General features: G+C 46.5%; 1 protein-coding gene across 2 annotated transcripts in view; it reads right to left on the reverse strand.

The window, feature by feature from the left end:
• The window catches only part of FGF12 (fibroblast growth factor 12), a 291558-nt gene that overhangs the window by 190584 nt on the left and 80458 nt on the right, over positions 1–20516 (reverse strand). Inside the window, exon 1 of one of the 2 annotated variants that reach the window (XM_061634543.1) lies at positions 1118–1468. The exons of the other annotated variant lie outside the window; for it this stretch is intronic. Within the exon in view, the coding sequence (XP_061490527.1) occupies positions 1118–1205 (88 nt within the window). The 5' untranslated portion in view covers positions 1206–1468. Of the gene's footprint in view, positions 1–1117; positions 1469–20516 lie in introns of those variants that run through there. 2 annotated transcript variants of the gene reach the window in all.

Raw genomic sequence — 20516 nt, forward strand, 5'->3', positions numbered from 1 at the left:
GAACTTGCGGCTCTCACCTGCAGACAGAGCTGTGAGTGCTGCAGTCCTAAAATGAACTCCAGAGAAGAGAGTGTGAGGTCCACAAGCTTGTCTCCACTCTACACATTACACTGTTTCCATATGTGAAAGCAACTTGCATAATAGACTTTAGCAGAATCCACTACCACCCCACGCACCCTTTTCGTCTGTTTGCTTTTTTGCTCTGCAACTCGTTCACAAATACCAGGTCTTGGGCCTTGGGATGTATGGGGAAATGCAGAAGAGCATGCCTCTGGGAATGTACAGAGTCCCCTTAGCACCAAAGAGCCCACCTCTTCTGTCTTGTTGGACTCAGGGGTAGCCAGGATCGTGCCTTTAGGCTGCTATTGGACTGCAGCCCGCTCAGCCAGTGTGCCCAATGGTTAGGGCTGATGGGAGTTGGCTACCTCTGGGTTAACCTACACTTCCTTCTTTTCTTGGCTCCTGTATCAACTGTTTTAATTGCTTTTAATTGTATGGTTATGCTGTTGTCCCCTACTTGGCACCTAGGTGAAGGGTGCGTAAGAGATCGTATAAAACCAACCAAGCGCAACTCGCACGTCTGAACCAGAGAGTAGGGGCTCCAGATTAGACGGCGTGGGGCGCCGCGGAGCCCGGATGACGGGGCACGCAGTCTGATCCCACCTCGAGAAAAAGTCGTTCTGGCTGGCGGTGGCAGCGTTGCAGGCGGAACCCGCCGCTGATTTGGGGGGGAGGAGGAGGAGGAGAGGGGGAAAGAGCGCCCCGCACACGCACACACACGTGTCTCCCCTTGCCCCGGCCCGGCGCTGCCCTTTCAGCACCCTGGAGAGCGCAGGGGCGCTGTGGCCGGCGCCCCCTTTCCTTCCAGGAGCCCAAGCGCGCTCCTCCCGGGCTGGCCACGCGGCGCCCCACTTCTCCGCCTCCCTACCTACGGGGCACGGCGGGGGGACACCCCTCCCAGAAGGCGCCCCCGAGACAGCCACCGCCGCCGCCCGCCCGGCCTTCCCAGGGACCTCCCCTGAAGCGGTTGCCCCGATCCGTCTCCGCCCGGCCTGGCGACCCAGGGAAGGAGCAACGGGTGTGGGGAAAGGGGCGGAGGCGCGACCCGGCGGCCCACCTGGACTTCTGCTGGAACTCAGGCGCCTCCCACAGAGACACTGCAGCATATGCGAGCCTTTGGTCCAGAAGAGGCCGGCAATCCTCATCGAGTCCCTCGTCGGGGCCGCCCCCGCCCTCGGGCCGCCCGGGAAGGCGCCCCTCTCGCCTTCCCGCCCTCCCCCTCCGGCAGCTACTGGCCGCCACGCTCTCGGCAGGCAGCGGCCCGGCCCACCAGCCGGCAGCCCAGAGGCCGCGGTGAGGGGCGCATAGAGGCGGCTGGAAGGGAACGGGGCGGCGGCTGGCACCGCCGAGGAGTGGCCGAGAAGTTGCGGCTCTGCTCCGGCGCGACTTGCTGGGACTTTGCGCGGCTGGCGGGGAAGGGGCGGAGGAGGCGGGTTTGGAGGAGGGCGGCGGACGCCAGAGCCCGGAGGAGGTGCCCTGCCCCCTGCTGGCCAGCCTGAGAGAAACGCTCCTCCGCCTGAAGAGCTCCGGCGGCCCCGCGGCGCTAGCTGGACGCGGCGGGCGGCGGTTAGGCGGGCGGGGAGGCTAGGCGGCCAAGGACGGCATGTCCGGGGCTGCCGCTTTTCTCCCTTGTGCGCGCTTCCAGCATGGAATGCGTACACCACCAAGATTAAGAAAATATATCATGTTGCTGAATGGCATAAAATCAACAATAAAATTACCCTCATAAAACAAAAGCAAAATACATCACAAACCAGGAGATCAGACAAACTAGTGGATCACCCCCCAGGAGAGCCTGGGTGAATAGATGAGTTTTAATTTTAAGGAGGCCATACCATAGTACTAGCAGAAACCAGTAATGATTTCAAACCACTGGTGCTGAAAGTTAAAGAGGAAAGCACAAAAGCAGGACTACAGCTGAATGTCAAGAAGACTAAAGTAATGACAACAGAAGAGTTATGTAACTTTACAGTTGACAATGAGGACATTGAACTTGTCAAGGATTATCAATACCTCGGCACAGTCATTAACCAAAAGGGAGACAATAGTCAAGAAATCAGAAGAAGGCTAGGACTGGGGAGGGCAGCTGTGAGAGAACTAGAAAAGGTCCTCAAATGCAAAGATGTATCACTGAATACCAAAGTCAGGCTCATTCAGACCATGGTATTCTGAATCTCTATGTATGTGAATGTTGGACAGTTAAAAAAGCAGATAAGAGAAGATCAACTCATTTGAAATGTGTTGGAAGAGAGCTTTGCACATACCACGGACTGTGAAAAAGACCAATAATTGGGTGTTAGAACAAATTAAACCAGAACTATCACTAGAAGCTAAAATGATGAAACTGAGGTTATCATACTTTGAACACATAATGAGAAGACACGATTCACTAGAAAAGACAATAATGCTGGGGGAAACAGGAGGGAGTAGAAAAAGAGGAAGGCCAAACAAGGGATGGATTGATTCCATCAAGGAAGCCACAGACCTGAACTTACAAGATCTGAACAGGGTGGTACATGACATGCTCTTGGAGGTCACTGATTCATAGGGACGCCGTAAATCGAAATCGACTTGAAGGCGCAAGACAACAAGAAGCAGGCGCCACAATGCCAGTCCCACAGGTGTCTGCCAAATGTTCCTTGGGAGCACATTCCAGAGGGCAGGTGCTGCCACAACAAAGTCTGAGTAAACATAACAGCGGAAACTGCCTCATACTGCACAGTATTGTCTGCACTGACCAGCAGCAGCTCTCCTGGGCTTCAAACATGGGCCTCTCTAAGCCCTACCTGAGACGCCTTCGAGTACCTTCTGCAGGCAAAGGACATGCTCTGCCTCCAAGCTATGCCCTTCCCCAAGATGGTGCCACTACTAAGAGTATCAGCCCTGGGTGTGTAGCCTCAAACTCACCCCCACCCAAATCCTGCTCTGCCAAGACCCCCCAGTCTGCATCAAACACAGACATATTCTGTGATCAGAATTAGTTATGCAAAGTGGTTGCCACTATCATCATCAGTAGTGCATCCAATGTGCGTGGTGATGTTTTAGAGCCAACAAAGTTGCAAATATTTGGTTAATTTGCATTCTTTCTGCCACCTGTTGCAAGATTAATCTGCTTTTCATCTGATGGATTCAACAGCTTGTCATAGGAGAGGGATAAAGTAGATTATGACAAGCCCCGATGCACCTCCCTCACCCCCTCCAGTGGACCAGATGCACAGAGGTCCTCACAGCCTTCTGAGAACAGAGCAGGCACAGTGAATGCAATGAACAATCGCACGTCTTCTTTACCTGCTAACTCATTTTATCCTATATGCCAATCGTGAACTGATTCTCAGAGTATGCTTCCTTGTGTGGCCAAAATGACATTGTCGACAAACAAGAGAGAGGTATCAGCAGGCATAATGGGCAGAGGATTGCAAGTCTTGCAGAAATACAAAATAATCTGTAGAGGGAAAAACTTTTAACAGGAGGGGGGAACAGCCCAATGAGGACTGAGCATGCCCAGTGGCCACAGAATGTTGAGTGTCTGTTGAGGGACAAAATCGAAAACGAAGGGTAAGGGGGATGGAATGGCGTGTCTTATAAAAGGGCATGGCTGGCTGGAACCCTGAACGGGAGCACTCCACACAGCAACATTTTGTTGCAGATCCTTTTTGTTGCTGCTGCTGCTACCATTGTTAGTAGTATTATCCTTTAAAATGACATGAGATACTAAACCATGGGTCAAATCAGTGCTTCCCATTTATAAGATGCCCCCTCCCAAGAAGACGCCTCTGACTTGCTTTCTAAAACTCCCTCAAGTTCCAAAGCAGTTGAACAATTAAGTCTAAGACCTTCAGGGTAAACCCTGGAGGAGATCACGAGTGCCAGGAATACGAAGGGAGGGCAGCTGGGAAAAGCAAGAGGGATATGTGCAGTGAATGGAACATGCAAGTGCACAATCTGCTGCATGTCAGCCTCAGAGGCTGATGGTGCCAAGTGCTGTTGTTTATATATACACACATTCTCATTCCGTGCTTTACCGGTAAAGCAAATGTTCATTGATCTATAATTTATTTATTTATTGTTATTTATTTAAAATATTTCTATCCCGCCCTTCTACCCTATAATAGGGCACTCGGGGCGGCTTACAAAAATAAAATCAAACACGTACATAATAAACTTGTAAACAATAAAATCACAAAAACATTAAAATAAATTAATAAAGTCATTGGGACATGCTGCACTGTGGAAGTTCCACCACCGCTCACCTGCAGGTGTGTCCGGATGCAGAAGGTCCACTGGAGCTGCCTTCTACCACGCAGGCCATTGGTCCATCTAGCTTAGTGTTGTCTACACTGGCTGGCAGCAGCTCTCCAAGTTTCAGACAGGGCTGGAGATGCCATTGGGGACTGACCCTGGGATCATCTGCATGCAAAGCAGGCGCTCTACCCCGAGCTACGGCCCTTTCCAGGATGTGGACTGTGGCATGGTGCACCCACACTTTGCATACGCTCCTCATCCAGGAGCTTTTGATATTACAGATGCAAGCCATCTATGTGGGGATGCCCTTGAGGTTGGTCCAGAAGCTACAGCTGGTGCAAAATGCAGCAGCACGACTGCTCATTGGGGCAGGATATGGCTGATATGTCGCCCTGCTGCTGATAGAACTGCACTGGCTGCCCATTTGCTACCGGGCCAAGTTCAAGGTTCTAGTCTTGGTGTACAAAGCCCTATACAGCTCGGGACCAGGATACCTGAAAGACCGTCTTATCCCTTCTATACCCAGTCGATCACTGCGCTCTGCAGGTGAGGGCCTCCTGCAGATCCCATCTTATCAGGAGGTCCGTTCTGCACAACATAGGAAACGGACCTTTAGTGTGGCAGCACCTACCCTGTGGAATTCCCTCCCCTTAAATATTAGACAGGCGCCATCTCTGCTTTCTTTTTGGCGCCTTTTGAAGACTTTCAACAAGCTTTTTAAGTAGATACCTTTATTCCAGTCTGCATCTGTATCAGAATTGCTTTCTAAGGTGTTTTTAAAGATGTTTTTAAAGATGCTTTGCTTTTGAAATGTTTTTAAAGATGTTTTTAAATATTTTTTCTAGTGTTTTGTCATGTGTTGTCTGCTGCCCTGGGCTCCTTCTAGGAGGAAGGATGTGATATACCTTGGAGTACAATAAAATAAATAAAAAGTCAGAGGTGGCAAGGCAGGGAGATAGAAGCAGGACCCTCTGTGCTGAACTAACAGCTTCGCTATGGGTGCAACCGGGAATCTTCTAAAATTAATCTTGACATTTATGGAGTTGTTTTCATTTGTTTTTCTTGTTGTTGTTTTACTGTGAAATCACTTCAAGATATTTTATGGAAAACAATTCTTAAATGGAATAAAATAAAATAAAGTCTCGTAAGTGAATGAAACCAGGCAGAAAAGAACACCAGCAGAAAACAGAAGAGGAGGCAGTTGCAGAGAAGGAGGAAGAGGACTGTGATTCAGCCAGCCCTGGGATCGGTGGAAAGGGGTGAGAGACAAGCTGCCAGACATAGCCTCTTACTCGAAGGAACAGCAGACCTTTAACCATGGCGTGAGCAGAGGGTGTGATGCAAGAACACACAGAATAGCAACACAACCTGTGTTGCTTGAGGGTATGAAAGGAATAAAAAAAAGAGGGCAATACAAAACCCAGAGATTTTGTTGACCCATGACCTTGTTGGAAGTGAGGCAAGAGCAACTCCTGTTTTGTTCTTTTGTTTGTGTTCCAGAAGGGAGATAGCGTGAGGGTCCTGCAGATGGACAGGCTTGGCTACCTTTTACTTGTGATGCTCTGACTGACTTCCTTCTGTCGCTAGACTGATACGTCTTTAGGGAAGCTTACCTGCCCCTCCTCCTTCTGTCCTCTCTCTTCCTTTCTTCTCCGACTGTCCGGGAGAGAGGAGACATCCTTTTGTCTCTCCTCTCTCTCCTAGCCATGGGGCTAACTCCTACACCTGGGCGTTATGCCTCCAACTTAGTTAATTAGAACTAGGTTTGCCTTTCTATCTACTATGTATTTCTATAAATAAAGTAGCTTTTCTTATTTTACTAAGTCTCCAGTCTCAGTGATCTCAGTGCAGGGTAAAAGCCTGCTTTCTTAGGCAAACACACACACACGCTGGCACACTCGCATTTCAACATCCGCTGTTAATCTGCTGCTGTTGTGCTGCTTTAAACTAAATTAAGCACACACACACACAAACACAGCAACAGACCTTTGGGACTGCATGCACAGTGCAGATGAAGTGGAGATGCTCACAGTTAGGGTTGTAAGAAGAGCCTGCTGGATCAGGCCAAAGGGGGCCCACCTAGGCCAGCATCCTGTTCTCACAGTGGCCAACCAGAGGCCCCAAAGGGAAGCCTACAAGCAGGCCCCAAATGCAACCAGTGCACTCTCCTCCCCTGCGATTCCTAGCAACTGGTATTCAGAGGCATCACTGCCTCGGGCAGTGGAGGTAGATCACAACCGTCATGGCTGGCACCCATTGGCAGCTTTAACAGGCATGAACTCCCCTTAAACCTGTTCATGCCATTGCCACAACTTGTGCTTGTGCGCTCCATGTCTCTCCATTCAGCTTCACTGGCTAACCCCAGGCCCAAGTAGTATGAAAAACCACTTTCTCCACACCAGGCATCATTTTATACACCTCTATCGTGTTCCTATTTCTTGTGCACACATCATACCTCAGACATATCACACCTGGGGAATCCACAAATAAATAAGATCTGTGAGGGGGGGTTGGAGTGCCTGTAGCCACATCAAGCCAGCCCACACATACTGCATGTCCCCAGCTATTATCAGAAACACTGCAAAGCTTTCTGAGTTTTCCTTTTGCCAAGCAACAGGGCACAGCTGCTGCTCTCATCCTGAGGGAACTGAGGGCACAGCGATGATTGTTGCCTTGAAAGCTGCAGGTCTCTGCTACGGAGTAATGGGGACATGAGAGAAAATAGTTGCCGCCTAGAGATGCATCTCTGCTCTGACATTTCATAGAAATGTATGTATGTATTATCACATTTATATCCCAGGATGGCGCACCACGGTCCTCTTCTTTCCCAATGGATGCTGCTCCATGAGGGCAAATGGAGCACTGCCCCACCAAACGTCTTCTGCCCTCTTCTAATGGGCTTTTTTTGATACAAACAGTAAGCAAAATATATTCTTTTAGAAATCGATAGGATTTATAGTATCTTAAGAATTTAATAGTATAGTAGGCCAGCTAAAAATCCTTTCCTTAGTCTGCTGTCTTCCCTCTGCCTGTTACGCACATGTAGCCATGGTAACTTGGCATGTATGGTACAGCTTGGCCCCTTACGATAAGATAAGGGGAACAGAACTGGTACTGAAAGTCTCTGTACTCCCCAAGGCCTGAGAAGGATTAACTTTGGAATGCAGTTAGCTCATAGTAGAAGTGTGTTGGAATTAGATATTGTTTGTAACCTGATTGGCTAGAAATTATTATTATTAGTAGTAGTAGTAGTAGTATTACTATTAGTATTATTATATCCTGCCCTTCCTCCCAGCAGGAGCCGAGGGTGGCAAACATAGCACTAAAAACATTAAAACATCATAAAAACAAACTTTAAAAAACAAAACATCTTCAAAAACGTTACTTAAAAAAAGCTTTCAAAACATCCAAGATTAAAAACATTTTTTAAAAGGTTGAAGAACATATTAAAAAGCAACTCCAACACAGACACAGACTGGGATAGGTCTCAACTTAAAAAGCTTGTTGAAAGAGGAAAGTCTTCAATAGGCGCCAAAAAGATAACAGAGATGGTGCCTGTCTAATATTTAAGTAGATAAATATTAAGTAGTAAATATTTAAATATTTATGTAGACAGCGTAACCCCTATGTAACAGCTATGTAATGCTTGCGTGTAAGACCATGCTTGAGAAATGCAAATGTGCTTTGTCCTGAAATGTATAAAAATCCTAGGCTAACAGTGCCATGTGCAGAGCTCCACCAACATCACTGGAGACTGACCGTGCCCATGTAAACAATAAAGGCCTAACTTTGCTGCAAGACGGTGTCTTCAGTTTCTTAAGGACCCCCAGTCCAACAAATCCCAAAATTCCCCGTCACTTCCACTGGCCTTCTTACTTACATCCAGCCCAAAGGGTGAAACTGGCTGTCAGCCCCCTACTCCTTGGCCTCTGGGTTGCCTTTGAAGAACCCAGGAGGGAGAACGGGGGCAGGAGTAGAATGACTTGGCTCTGTCTGCCATCGGCTCTCTGGGTCCACCTACTCTTGGCTTTACTGCCTTCCACCCCACCAGTCCCAATGGGCACCAGCGTTGAGGGAGCTCTCCAAGGTGTTTTCAGCATCGTGGACAGCTCCTTGAAGGTTTGGACTAAAACCCAGAGCGGATTCACTGCCCCACTGACGTCAGAGCCAGCAGCCTCCACTGCTGAGAGGTGAGGCATTTCTCCTTTCCTACACCTTCCTCTGCTCAGACCATCTTTCTTCAATCTTTTTGGAATTAAAGCAAAATATTAAACTGACTTTGCTGGCTAACGTAAACATCCTACTTCTTACATTACCTCTAAAAATGGCTGTTGCCTGTATGAAACCATCATGACCCACGTTGCCATTGGCTCGTCTATTGTGAGGCCATTGGATGTTCACAAATACTCTTAGGGACTCACTGTGAAGTATCAGGAATTGACACAGTGACAAAAGGTACAGCTTCATCGAGGACAGAAGGACGGGTGGAACCTCAGACAGGGCCTATGCAAAGGAAGGATGCATGCTATTGGCAGGAAGGGAAGGATTTGGGAAAGAGAGCTGATTTCTGTACGCCGATTCAGCTCAGTTCTTGAGTACAACTCTGCAGCTTGGCATTTCTTTCATGCCACCAAAGTGCAAGGTGCTGTACAGAACTGACTGAGCCATGGCCCTGCCAATGAATCCCTGCAGCAAGTACAAAATCTTGACCTCCCATTTAAAAAAAACAGCATTCAGGCCTGGAGAGGAGGTGGGGAGGGGGGCAGGGGAGAATGAAGAGAAGAATTGTAGGGACTAGGAGCCAATTGTCACGTGTTTCAGTTATTAAATTCAAGTTGCCCTGGAACAGAACAGAGGAAAGGTTATGTCTCAGATCATGGATTTTAAATAGATGCCTCTGATTAACATAAGAAAAACAGCCTGCACTTTGAAGTAAACAGTGATTTTTCATGGATCACTTTTGACATGTGCTTTTTAAAGCCCCCATGTTTCAGCTCCAGGTACCCTGAAGTCCAAGGGTGCAAAGTGCTCCTTGGGAGCATTTAACAGGGAGGAAGGGCCCTATCTGCAAGTTAGTCAACCTGAAGATGCCAGGGATTGAACCTGGGACTTGATAATCCCTCAGGAGGGAGGGGGGAGAACTTCAGTTTGGTTTGCATCTGAATGCAAATATGCACCTCATTTGCACTTCCTGAAAAATGCATGAACTGAAACGTGCCTGTCCTTTGAAATTCACACTTTTCCACATGTGTACCAAAATGTATATATTGGGGAAATGGTTCATTAACATGCATACATTCATCAAAATAACATGCAAAATGCATTACATTAGGCAACCATGTGATTCCAGGCAAAATGGCAAAGAAAAACATCCATAGGAGAAATTCACACTAGAAAACTGACAGATTTCTATGAGGGCTTTGAAAAACTTTTTTTTTTCCAAACTGCTGGGGAAATGTGGAGAATGGTATGCAAGACTGGAGAAACAAGAAATGGAAATTGCCAGATTTGTCTATCCCTCCTCCTCCTCAGCAAACCCTATACATAATCTGAAGATGTGGTTGCTTGTGGTTGAAGCCCACGGTCTGGGTCTTGGCTCTGACGCAAACTCAGCAGGGGACCAAAGGCAACTGCTGTTTCTCTCTCAGCCTCTGTTCCTCACCCCCCTTTTCTCCACCTGTAAGATGGGGCTAACAAGACTGACTGAACTTAGAGGGCTGTTCCAAGGATTATTTAGATAATGTACGTGAAGCATTTCTCAAAAATGCTCCATAAATCCTCAGGTATCAACACAAAGGCTTAGAGCCACTCTGGAATGACTGCACGCACGCAGTGATTAAGCCCTGTGAGATGGAAACAGCTCACCGTCAGAACTCTCAGTGTCCCATATTATTCCTTAGAATGTACAGTATATTGTGCCATCAATGCGTGTGGCACGTCACTGAGTTTCATAAGGCCCCATGCAGCTTACAGTCCAAATGTTGACAATGAGGGAAACAAGAGAAAGGGGAACCAGAGAAAAAAACAGTGATGAATAGACTCTGCCTTGGTTAGAGAGCTAAAGTTGGGGCTGAAGGTCAAGGTTAAGCCCTGTAACCTCTGTGCTGAAACAATCAGAGATTATGCTGGCAATGTTCATCAGGCCCAGGCCCAGATATGAGCTGCAGGTGTGCACTGATGCTCACCTCAAAAGAGAGCTGCAAATTAGAAGCCCTCCCAGTGGCCACATTCCCAGCAGATATTAATTCCATTATTATTCCACCTTAAACAGTCATGTCTTCCCCCAAAGAATCCTAGGAAGTGTAGTTTGTGAAGGGTGCTGGGAGTTGTTAGGAGACCCCTATTCTCTTCAGAGAGCTACAAGTCCCTGAGTGGCTGAATAATCAATCTCTCTTCCCAGGGGACTCAGAATTGTAGCTTGTGAGGAGGGCAATAGAGGTCTCCTAACAACTCTCAGCACCCTTCACCAACTACAGTTCCCAGCATACTTTGGGGGAAGTCATGATGTTTAAAGGGGAATAACTGTACAGTATGAATGCAGCCAGTAAATGGTAGTGATGTGTAGCGTTGGGAAGTCAGGGGTTGTATTTTACCCAAGTTAGGCTTTATCCAGACTTGGTTTGTTTTTAAGTCTTTTCTGCTGGTCTTTCTGGTTTTCCACTTTGGAGAAGGGATCGCTCATTGCAGCATCACCACAGAAAGCCAAGCCAGTGTCCAGGGTTTCCGCGTAGCTGTGACTCGGGAGTGACGTGTCAACAAACAGTAGCAATCAACAATGGAGCTCATGATCCTTCCAACTTAGGTCCTTTCAAAATGTGATCTTTTTCTGCATTTGTAAACCTTTAAAAAATTACATTGTTTATACCAATGCAGAAAAATGCTATCTTTATTATACCCATGTTGCATGGGGGAGGACTATGGATGAGAGTGTGTGTGGTATGCCAGCCCTGCAAAGTAGTCTAGTGTTGTTATACCCATTTGGCTGAAGGGGGAGGGGAGGCATCACACAACAACTGAAGTGTAGTCCAGTGTTGTCAACCTGGCTTTTGGGGGGAGGGAGAGTGGGGAGAGGTCTGTGAAGTTTTTGTAGCTAGAGTGCAATTAATGAAGGGCTGGAGGAGGTGAAGGGAGCCAGGGAAAGAGCCAAGGATTTTAGTAGTGAAAAATGGAAATGGACTGCCTTCGAGTCAATCCCAACTTATGGAGACCCTACGAATAGGGATTTCATGGTAAGCGGTATTCAGAGGGGGTTTCCCATTGCCTCCCTCTGCAGCTAGTCCTCCCCAGCTGGCCGGGGCCTGCTCAGCTTGCCACAGCTGCACAAGCCAGCCCCTTCCTTGTCCGCAACTGCCAGCTGGGGGGCAACTGCGCTCTTTGGGACAATGCAGGTTGCCCACGGCTGCACAGGTGGCAGGGCAGGTAACCCCTGAGCCACTCCCTGAGGGGTGATCTTTAGGTGGCCCTTGACACCCAGGAGACACGAGCGGGGATTTGAACTCGCAGACTCTGGACTCCCAGCCAGGCTCTTCTCCCCGAGAGCAGGTCTACCCACTGAGAACCACGTCTACCAAGTCTACCAGACAAAAGACAAAAAGGAGGAGGGGCCAAGAACAATTTGGGGAATCAGAACCTTACGCTATTTTTGTATAAAAGGGAAGCTGGCAAAGAGAGAGGGAGAGTTAAAAGAGCCAGAGTTGCAGAGAAAGTGCTGGAACACTGTGAAATGTAGAGGGCGCAGTCAGAGCACTGTAGATGAAGGAAAGGAGCCGGAAGAGAAGGCTGCAATCCAGTCCAGTTTTAAAAGTTGTTCGATGTTTGAAACGTTTTAAAATGTTTTATTTTATTTTATAATTGTATTGGTTGCTGCTTGTTTGTTGTTTGCTCCCTAGACTCCTTTGGGAGGGTGGGATCTTCGGCACCTACGGAAGGCCGTCCTCTTTGAACAAGCCTTTTAAGTTGAGACCTTCATCCCACTCTGCGTCTGTGTTGGAATTGCTTTTTAAGGTGTTTTTAAACCTTTTCTTTTCTTTTTTTTAAAAAAATGTTTTTAAAGCTTTTAAAAATGTTTTTTTTAAAAAAGATGTTTTGTTTTAATATATTTAAAGTCTGTTTTCATGATTTTTAAAGTGTTTTTAGTGCTTTTGTTTGCCACCCTGGGCTCCTACTGGGAGGAAGGGTGGGATATAAACCAAATAATAAATAAATAAATAAATAAAAATAGTTTTAGCAGGATGCATTTCCTTCTATTTTTATTGTGCTCCTGTGGGTAACTTCTAAAACTTTGTTTAAATTATGCTTTGAAAAAATCTTTCCAAATTGACACAGACCCAAAGACTAAAGGGCTGTTTAGTGGAGGAAGCCAGAGAAAAATAAAAGATCTCCACTTGGTGGCAGTGGTGAAGTTCGGAAGGAGGAGGGCTTGGTTTGGCTGGTTCCAGAGCCTCCCTTCACTCTCACAAGGCTGGCTCCTTTTGTCATCAGTACATTTCCTTGCAATTGTCAAGATTCCTTCCAGTCTTGTTTTGCTTTTTTCCTACACTTAATTGTGAGATTGCCGTTACAATAATTGAAGAAACCAGCCAGAAATTAACATCTGAATCAATAAGAAGATAATGCAGTTATCCCTCCTCCTGACTGCTCAAAGCACTTCATATAATTATCTCAGAAATCCTTACAAAAAGGCTGGGCAGCAGTCTCATCCCCATATCAGAAACAGGGAGGTTGAGGATGGAAGGGTAAGGCTTGGCTTGCGTAGGACATCCAGGGAGTTCAGAGCTGAGCTAAACTTTGAGTTGGGATCTTCTCAACTCAGAGCTCATGACCCTAAGCCCTCCACCATATGAGCCTCATTGGCTGTATACAAGGGAAAATGGAAGGTCCACACCAATGTTCTTTATGTACTGTGTGTTTTTGTTGGGTTGTGACCTTAGGGTTGTGCAATGTCATTGCAGATCCTGAGCAGCACCTCCAGGATCTTGTGATGTTACTTAGCAGCTACTTAGGATGGCAACATTCCTCGATCCATCCTTGGCTGCAGGGACAAAAACAGGCTGTACTTTGGGAGACTTGTGTGCTGAAATCTCCATGCAGAAGCACCAAAGGTCTAGCAAACTGCTTCCTTAAGTGGCCAGCCACAGCTTCCCAAGTAAGTGAGAAGCAGAGCATGAAAATAGCTCTACCCTGTGGTTTGTCACCAGCCCCTGATACCTAGTGCTGTACTGCTTCTAATCATGGAGGCTCCATGGCTGCAGAGGAAATAAACCCCTTCAATTTGAAGGTGAAAAAAGCTCCTCAAATCTTCTCCTCTGAAAGTTTGAAGATGCTTTTAACCTAGATTTAAACTCTCAGAACTGTGTTCATGGCTTTCACTGGCAAGAGGCATATTTAAGCATCCAGCACCATCAAGAAACGTAGCTTTCATCACCCCCAGTACTGGTGGATGCATCAGTAGATAAGCTGCCCTGGGGAAACCAGAGACTCTTGAATCTTTCTAAAGTAATTTCCTTTTTCATGCACCACAGGAAGGAATGGGTCACCCGGCACTTCCTAAGCCATTTCTCCCCATCACTGCATTTTGCTCTGAACTTTCTTCATGCTGCCTCTGCTCCCTAATGGCTTATCCCCCCCACCTCTTTGAGACCCCTGATGGTTTTGCTGAGAGCAAGAGGAAAGGAAAGATCTAAACTTCCTAGAAAACGTGCAAGGCTGCACCCTCAGTTAAAGAAGCATTTTCAAAAATCACTGCAGGCTGGGACTGGTGGGAGCTCCAAGTAATCCAAAGCATGTGGAGGGCACCAGGTTGAAGAAACTGACCCACAAGTAGAGACAGATGAATCTGTCGGTTTCAGTTCCTCATTTTGCCAATCCTATGATCGGTTCTCCACGTTTCTGCAGCAATTCGCAATTTTTTAAAAAAGAAATCACATGAAAATTCATCAGCATCTTCGGGCAAATATATTCTAAATGCAGCTTTGACATAAAAACATTTTCACAAGTAATTTCCCCTAATATAACGCACTGTTGTGTGTTGTTTTCACAAAGGTGTGCATTTTTATGCAAACTCCTGCAATATGTGTTTTTAGACACATTATTCTGTTGGCATCACAAAATGCAGAGAAGTGCACATTTTGAAGGGTGGCTGTGTTGCAGTTTGTGTATTAGTTGGACAACTGCAGATTATGCAAACAAAATCAAATATCTACCCTGTCCTACCAAGGAGCACCCTCTGATTCCATAAACACAGAAAAAGCAAAACTGAAATTATTCCAGACGCCAACAAGATCTTATAAACATTGTGGAGAGGTCCAAGAGAGCCAACAGGAAAGATTACTCCATTCCACAAGCACGTCTGTAGAGAGATTTAAATAACTTAATTTTGTTTTAAATTGTATTGTAATTGTTTTTAGATCTCCCATTCTCTGTACTTTGTGGTTCGTTTTATTGGATTTTATTGTATTTTGTATTAATTTGTTGTTCACCGCCCAGAGAGCTATGCTAGTCGGGCGGTATGTAAATTTAATAAATAAATAAATAAAATTAAATGGGTCAGAAGAGAAAATTCCAAAGATATTCAGCTGGCCTCTTTCATCGTTCCAAGAGAGGGGAGACAGAAGCAGCTTGTTAACCAGCAAGCCGATTCATGCCTCTCCCTCCAAAGGGTTTCTAGCTGAGCATGGTCTGATCAGCCCCTCTTAAAAGAAATTGACCACCTGCCCTGTGCAAGGAAACACTGAAAATCTCTGCCAAGAACTTGACTCAGACTCTTTCACGTTTTTTATTTAAAAAAAACAGTGAAGCCACAGGGGACAGCAGTATGTGGTGGTTCTGTGGTCATCCTCAAGGATCAAAGGCCAACACTGACCCAAGCAAACACAGTAAGAAGGAAACTCTCACACTGCCAATTAATTGCTCTTAATTGTGGCATCCAAATCATACCAGGGCTGTGAAGGTTCTTATCAAAGCAGTATCCAGCAAAAAAACAACCCCAAAGGCCACTGTGGCATAAGGCTCCTATCTGTCCCCTCTTGCCAGACTCGGAGGAGGCTGCTCTGCATGGCGACGCCTCCTGCCTCTTTGAAGCAACAGCCCAGGAATGGGCTCTTCAATATCCCAGAAGCCACATAACCCCATCAGAGGGCCCGGTTGTGTCAGCCTCGCTCTTCTCATCCTCCGGGCAGAAGACTGCAGATTGCAACTACTCTCTAACCACCTGCAACACTTCCACTGGACAACACCCCCCTGCTATGACCATTAACACACACCCTGCCGGAACAACATTGGTAAAATTGGGTGAAATGAATAAAACTTATTTTCACAGCAGAATGCGACTTCTGCAACGTTCAGCACACTGTGGCAGCAAGAAGACTCCTGCAATGCAGACTTCTCTTCACCCATGAAACCGCACTTGATGTTCTGGGACAGGCCACTTTGTTGCGTGGGGGGGGGGGAGGTGACCTACAGCAAGCCTTTCCCTGAGGGGCCGGTAGCCAGTGTGGATGAGTCACTGTATACAGAGAATGAACGGACAAGAATGTCTGCAGCTCAGTGGTAGAGCATCAGAAGGTCCCAGGTGCAATCCCCGTCAGCATCTCTAGGTAAAGCTGCGAGAGATCCCTGCCTGAAACCCTGGAGAGCCACTGCCAGCCAGTGCAGGCAATGTGGAGCCAGATGGACCACCTAGCTCAGAATAAGGTTCCTTCCTTCCTTCCTTCCTTCCTTCCTTCCTTCCTTCCTAAGATGGAACCTCTGAGGCTGCATGGTTCTCAGACCCAGGAACTTCCTCTTCTGGTAGGGGTTGCACTCCTCTTGAAGGATCAGGTGGGTAGCTTGGAGATGCTCCTTATTTATTTATTACATTTATATACCACCCCATAGCCAATGCTCTCTGGGCGGCTTACAGAAACAATTAAAAACATTGAACATTAAAAACAAATATACAATTTTAAAAACATACAAAGTTTAGAGCACAGATAAACAAGTTAAAAGTCCTGGGGTCAAAACTCAGCACATGCTGTTAGAATGCCTGGGAGAAAAGGGGCCCCGGGACCACCCCCTCTCGCAGAGAGGCATTAATCACTTCCCTGGCCCAGCCAGCTGTTCCATCCCTGCTAGCTTTTATTAGCCAAGAAGGGCAAGGATCCAGCACAGAAGTGGTTGCACGAACCTGTCCAAGCACCTTGTCAATGTCCTCAAGCTGCACCAACTGAAACTCATCCAAGAAGTTGGGACAAGACTGTGCTCTGGATACCTCACTTGATTCACCTGCTATAATTTAATTGTTGTAAACCACCCAGAGAGCTTCAGCTATGGGGCGGCATACAAATGCAATAAACAAACAAACAAATAAAAATATAACACTGGAGTCTAAGTCCTGGCGGATGCCTAAGATTTTATCCTGGAAGTGCCTAGCAAATTCATTACAGCGGGCATCAGATGGTTCTACCATGTAATAGCACCCGGACAACTCTGAAAAGTTCTGCTGGGTGGCAGACTGATGATTTGATAGTGGCAGCAAAATATTGTTTTTTTGCTGCCCTCACTGCCCCTAAATACAGCTTACCATAGGCACTTACCAGTGTATAATTGGTGGCTTTCTCTGAAATGCTACCGGTTCCACGCGCAGGACCAGCCAGACAGGCCCAGCTTCGCAGTCTCAATGCGTGGATGAGACGATGGTGTCGGGTGGAAGGGTTCGGATTTGTTAGGCACTGGGGAACATTTTGGGACAAGCCGGGCCTGTACAAAAGGGACGGGCTCCACTTGAACCAGAATGGAACCAGACTGCTGGCACTTAAAATTGAAAAGGTAGCAGAGCAGCTTTTAAACTGACTGAGGGGGGAACCCCGACAGGAGCTGAGAAAGGTCCGGTTCGGAATAAACCTCCCCCCTGGGATAAAAACCAAAGAAATGACGAAATTTTAAAAGGGGTAGGCCTAGAAGTAGGCATTGTGAGAGCAGGGGCACAGGATATCAATTCAGAAGAGCAAAATTACCACAGGCCTAACCACAAGTGCCAAAGACACTTGAAGAGAGACACTGCTTACAAGTGCCTGTACGCTAATGCTAGGAACCTCCGAACCAACATGGGAGAACTGGAGTGCTTGGTCTTAGAGAAGAGCATTGATATAGTGAGCATAACGGAGACCTGGTGGAATGGAGAAAACCAGTGGGATACGGTTATCCCTGGATATAAACTATATCGGAAGGACAGGGAAGGACGTATTGGTGGCGGAGTCGCTCTATACGTGAAAGAAGGCATTGAATCCAGCAAGCTCGAAACCCCAAAAGAGGCAGACTCCTCCACAGAATCGTTGTGGATGGTGATACCATGCCCCAGGAGGGACTTAATACTGGGAACGATCTATCGTCCCCCTGATCAAAATGCTCAGGGAGACCTGGAGATGAGATATGAAATTGAGGAAGCATCCAAACTAGAAAATGTGGTAGTAATGGGTGACTTCAACTACCCGGACATAGACTGGCTGCATATGTGTTCCAGTCATGACAAAGAAGCAAAGTTTCTAGATATTCTAAATGACTATTCCCTAGACCAGTTGGTCATGGAACCGACCAGAGGGACGGCAACCCTGGACTTAATCCTCAGTGGGGACCGGGACCTGGTGCGAGATGTAAGTGTTGTTGAACCGATTGGGAGCAGTGACCACAGTGCTATTAAATTAAACATACATGTAAATGGCCAATTGCCAAGAAAATCCAACACGGTCACATTTGACTTCAAAAGAGGAAACTTCACAAAAATGAGGGGATTGGTAAAAAGAAAGCTGAAAAACAAAGTCCAGAGGGTCACATCACTCGAAAATGCTTGGAAGTTGTTTAAAAACACTATATTAGAAGCTCAACTGGAGTGCATACCGCAGATCAGAAAAGGTACCGCCAGGGCCAAGAAAATACCAGCATGGTTAACGAGCAAAGTCAAGGAAGCTCTTAGAGGCAAAAAGTCTTCCTTCAGAAAATGGAAGTCTTGTCCGAATGAAGAAAATAAAAAAGAACATAAACTCTGGCAAAAGAAATGCAAGAAGACAATGAGGGATGCTAAAAAAGAATTTGAGGAGCACATTGCTAAGAACATAAAAACCAACAACAAAAAATTCTATAAATACATTCAAAGCAGGAGACTATCTAGGGAGGCAATTGGACCCTTGGATGATAAGGGAGTCAAAGGTGTACTAAAGAACGATAAGGAGATTGCAGAGAAGCTAAATGAATTCTTTGCATCTGTCTTCACAGTGGAAGATATAGGGCAGATTCCTGAACCTGAACTAACATTTGCAGGAAGGGATTCTGAGGAACTGAGACAAATAGTGGTAACGAGAGAGGAAGTTCTAGGCTTAATGGACAATATAAAAACTGACAAATCACCAGGCCCGGATGGCATCCACCCGAGAGTTCTCAAAGAACTCAAATGTGAAATTGCTGATCTGCTAACTAAAATATGTAACTTGTCCCTCGGGTCCTCCTCCGTGCCTGAGGACTGGAAAGTGGCAAATGTAACGCCAATCTTCAAAAAGGGATCCAGAGGGGATCGCGGAAATTACAGGCCAGTTAGCTTAACTTCTGTCCCTGGAAAACTGGTAGAAAGTATTATTAAAGCTAGATTAACTAAGCACATAGAAGAACAAGCCTTGCTGAAGCAGAGCCAGCATGGCTTCTGCAAGGGAAAGTCCTGTCTCAGTAACCTATTAGAATTCTTTGAGAGTGTCAACAAGCATATAGATAGAGGTGATCCAGTGGACATAGTGTACTTAGACTTTCAAAAAGCGTTTGACAAGGTACCTCACCAAAGACTTCTGAGGAAGCTTAGCAGTCATGGAATAAGAGGAGAGGTCCTCTTGTGGATAAGGAATTGGTTAAGAAGCAGAAAGCAGAGAGTAGGAATAAACAGACAGTTCTCCCAATGGAGGGCTGTAGAAAGTGGAGTCCCTCAAGGATCGGTATTGGGACCTGTACTTTTCAACTTGTTCATTAATGACCTAGAATTAGGAGTGAGCAGTAAAGTGGCCAAGTTTGCTGATGACACTAAATTGTTCAGGGTTGTTAAAACAAAAAGGGATTGTGAAGAGCTCCAAAAAGATCTCTCCAAACTGAGTGAATGGGCGGAAAAATGGCAAATGCAATTCAATATAAACAAGTGTAAAATTATGCATATTGGAGCAAAAAATCTTAATTTCACATATACGCTCATGGGGTCTGAACTGGCGGTGACCGACCAGGAGAGAGACCTCGGGGTTGTAGTGGACAGCACGATGAAAATGTCGACCCAGTGTGCGGCAGCTGTGAAAAAGGCAAATTCCATGCTAGCGATAATTAGGAAAGATATTGAAAATAAAACAGCCGATATCATAATGCCGTTGTATAAATCTATGGTGCGGCCGCATTTGAAATACTGTGTACAGTTCTGGTCGCCTCATCTCAAAAAGGAGATTATAGAGTTGGAAAAGGTTCAGAAGAGGGCAACCAGAATGATCAAGGGGATGGAGCGACTCCCTTATGAGGAAAGGTTGCAGCATTTGGGGCTTTTTAGTTTAGAGAAAAGGCGGGTCAGAGGAGACATGATAGAAGTGTATAAAATTAGGCATGGCATTGAGAAAGTGGATAGAGAAAAGTTCTTCTCCCTCTCTCATAATACTAGAACTCGTGGACATTCAAAGAAGCTGAATGTTGCAAGATTCAGGACAGACAAAAGGAAGTACTTCTTTACTCAGCGCATAGTTAAACTATGGAATTTGCTCCCACAAGATGCAGTAATGGCCACCAGCTTGGAGGGCTTTAAAAGAAGATTAGACAAATTCATGGAGGACAGGGCTATCAATGGCTACTAGCCGTGATGGCTATGCTCTGCCACCCTAGTCAGAGGCAGCATGCTTCTGAAAACCAGTTGCCAGAAGCCTCAGGAGGGGAGAGTGTTCTTGCACTCAGGTCCTGCTTGCGGGCTTCCCCCAGGCACCTGGTTGGCCACTGTGAGAACAGGATGCTGGACTAGATGGGCCACTGGCCTGATCCAGCAGGCTCTTCTTATGTTCTTATGTTCTTATCCACTAGGAGTCCGCCTCCATCTGCACTCAAGCTGTCTCCTATATTGTTTCATCGCTCTCAGCTCTGGGGTATACCATGGAGCAATACGAGCTCTACACAGTAGAGGGTGCTCAGGAGCAATCATGTCAACCCCCCCGGGTCATTTTGTATTCCACAGTTCA

Source organism: Rhineura floridana, chromosome 7 (genome assembly GCF_030035675.1).
Source record: "Rhineura floridana isolate rRhiFlo1 chromosome 7, rRhiFlo1.hap2, whole genome shotgun sequence".
In the NCBI taxonomy this organism is placed as follows: Eukaryota; Metazoa; Chordata; class Lepidosauria; order Squamata; family Rhineuridae; genus Rhineura; species Rhineura floridana.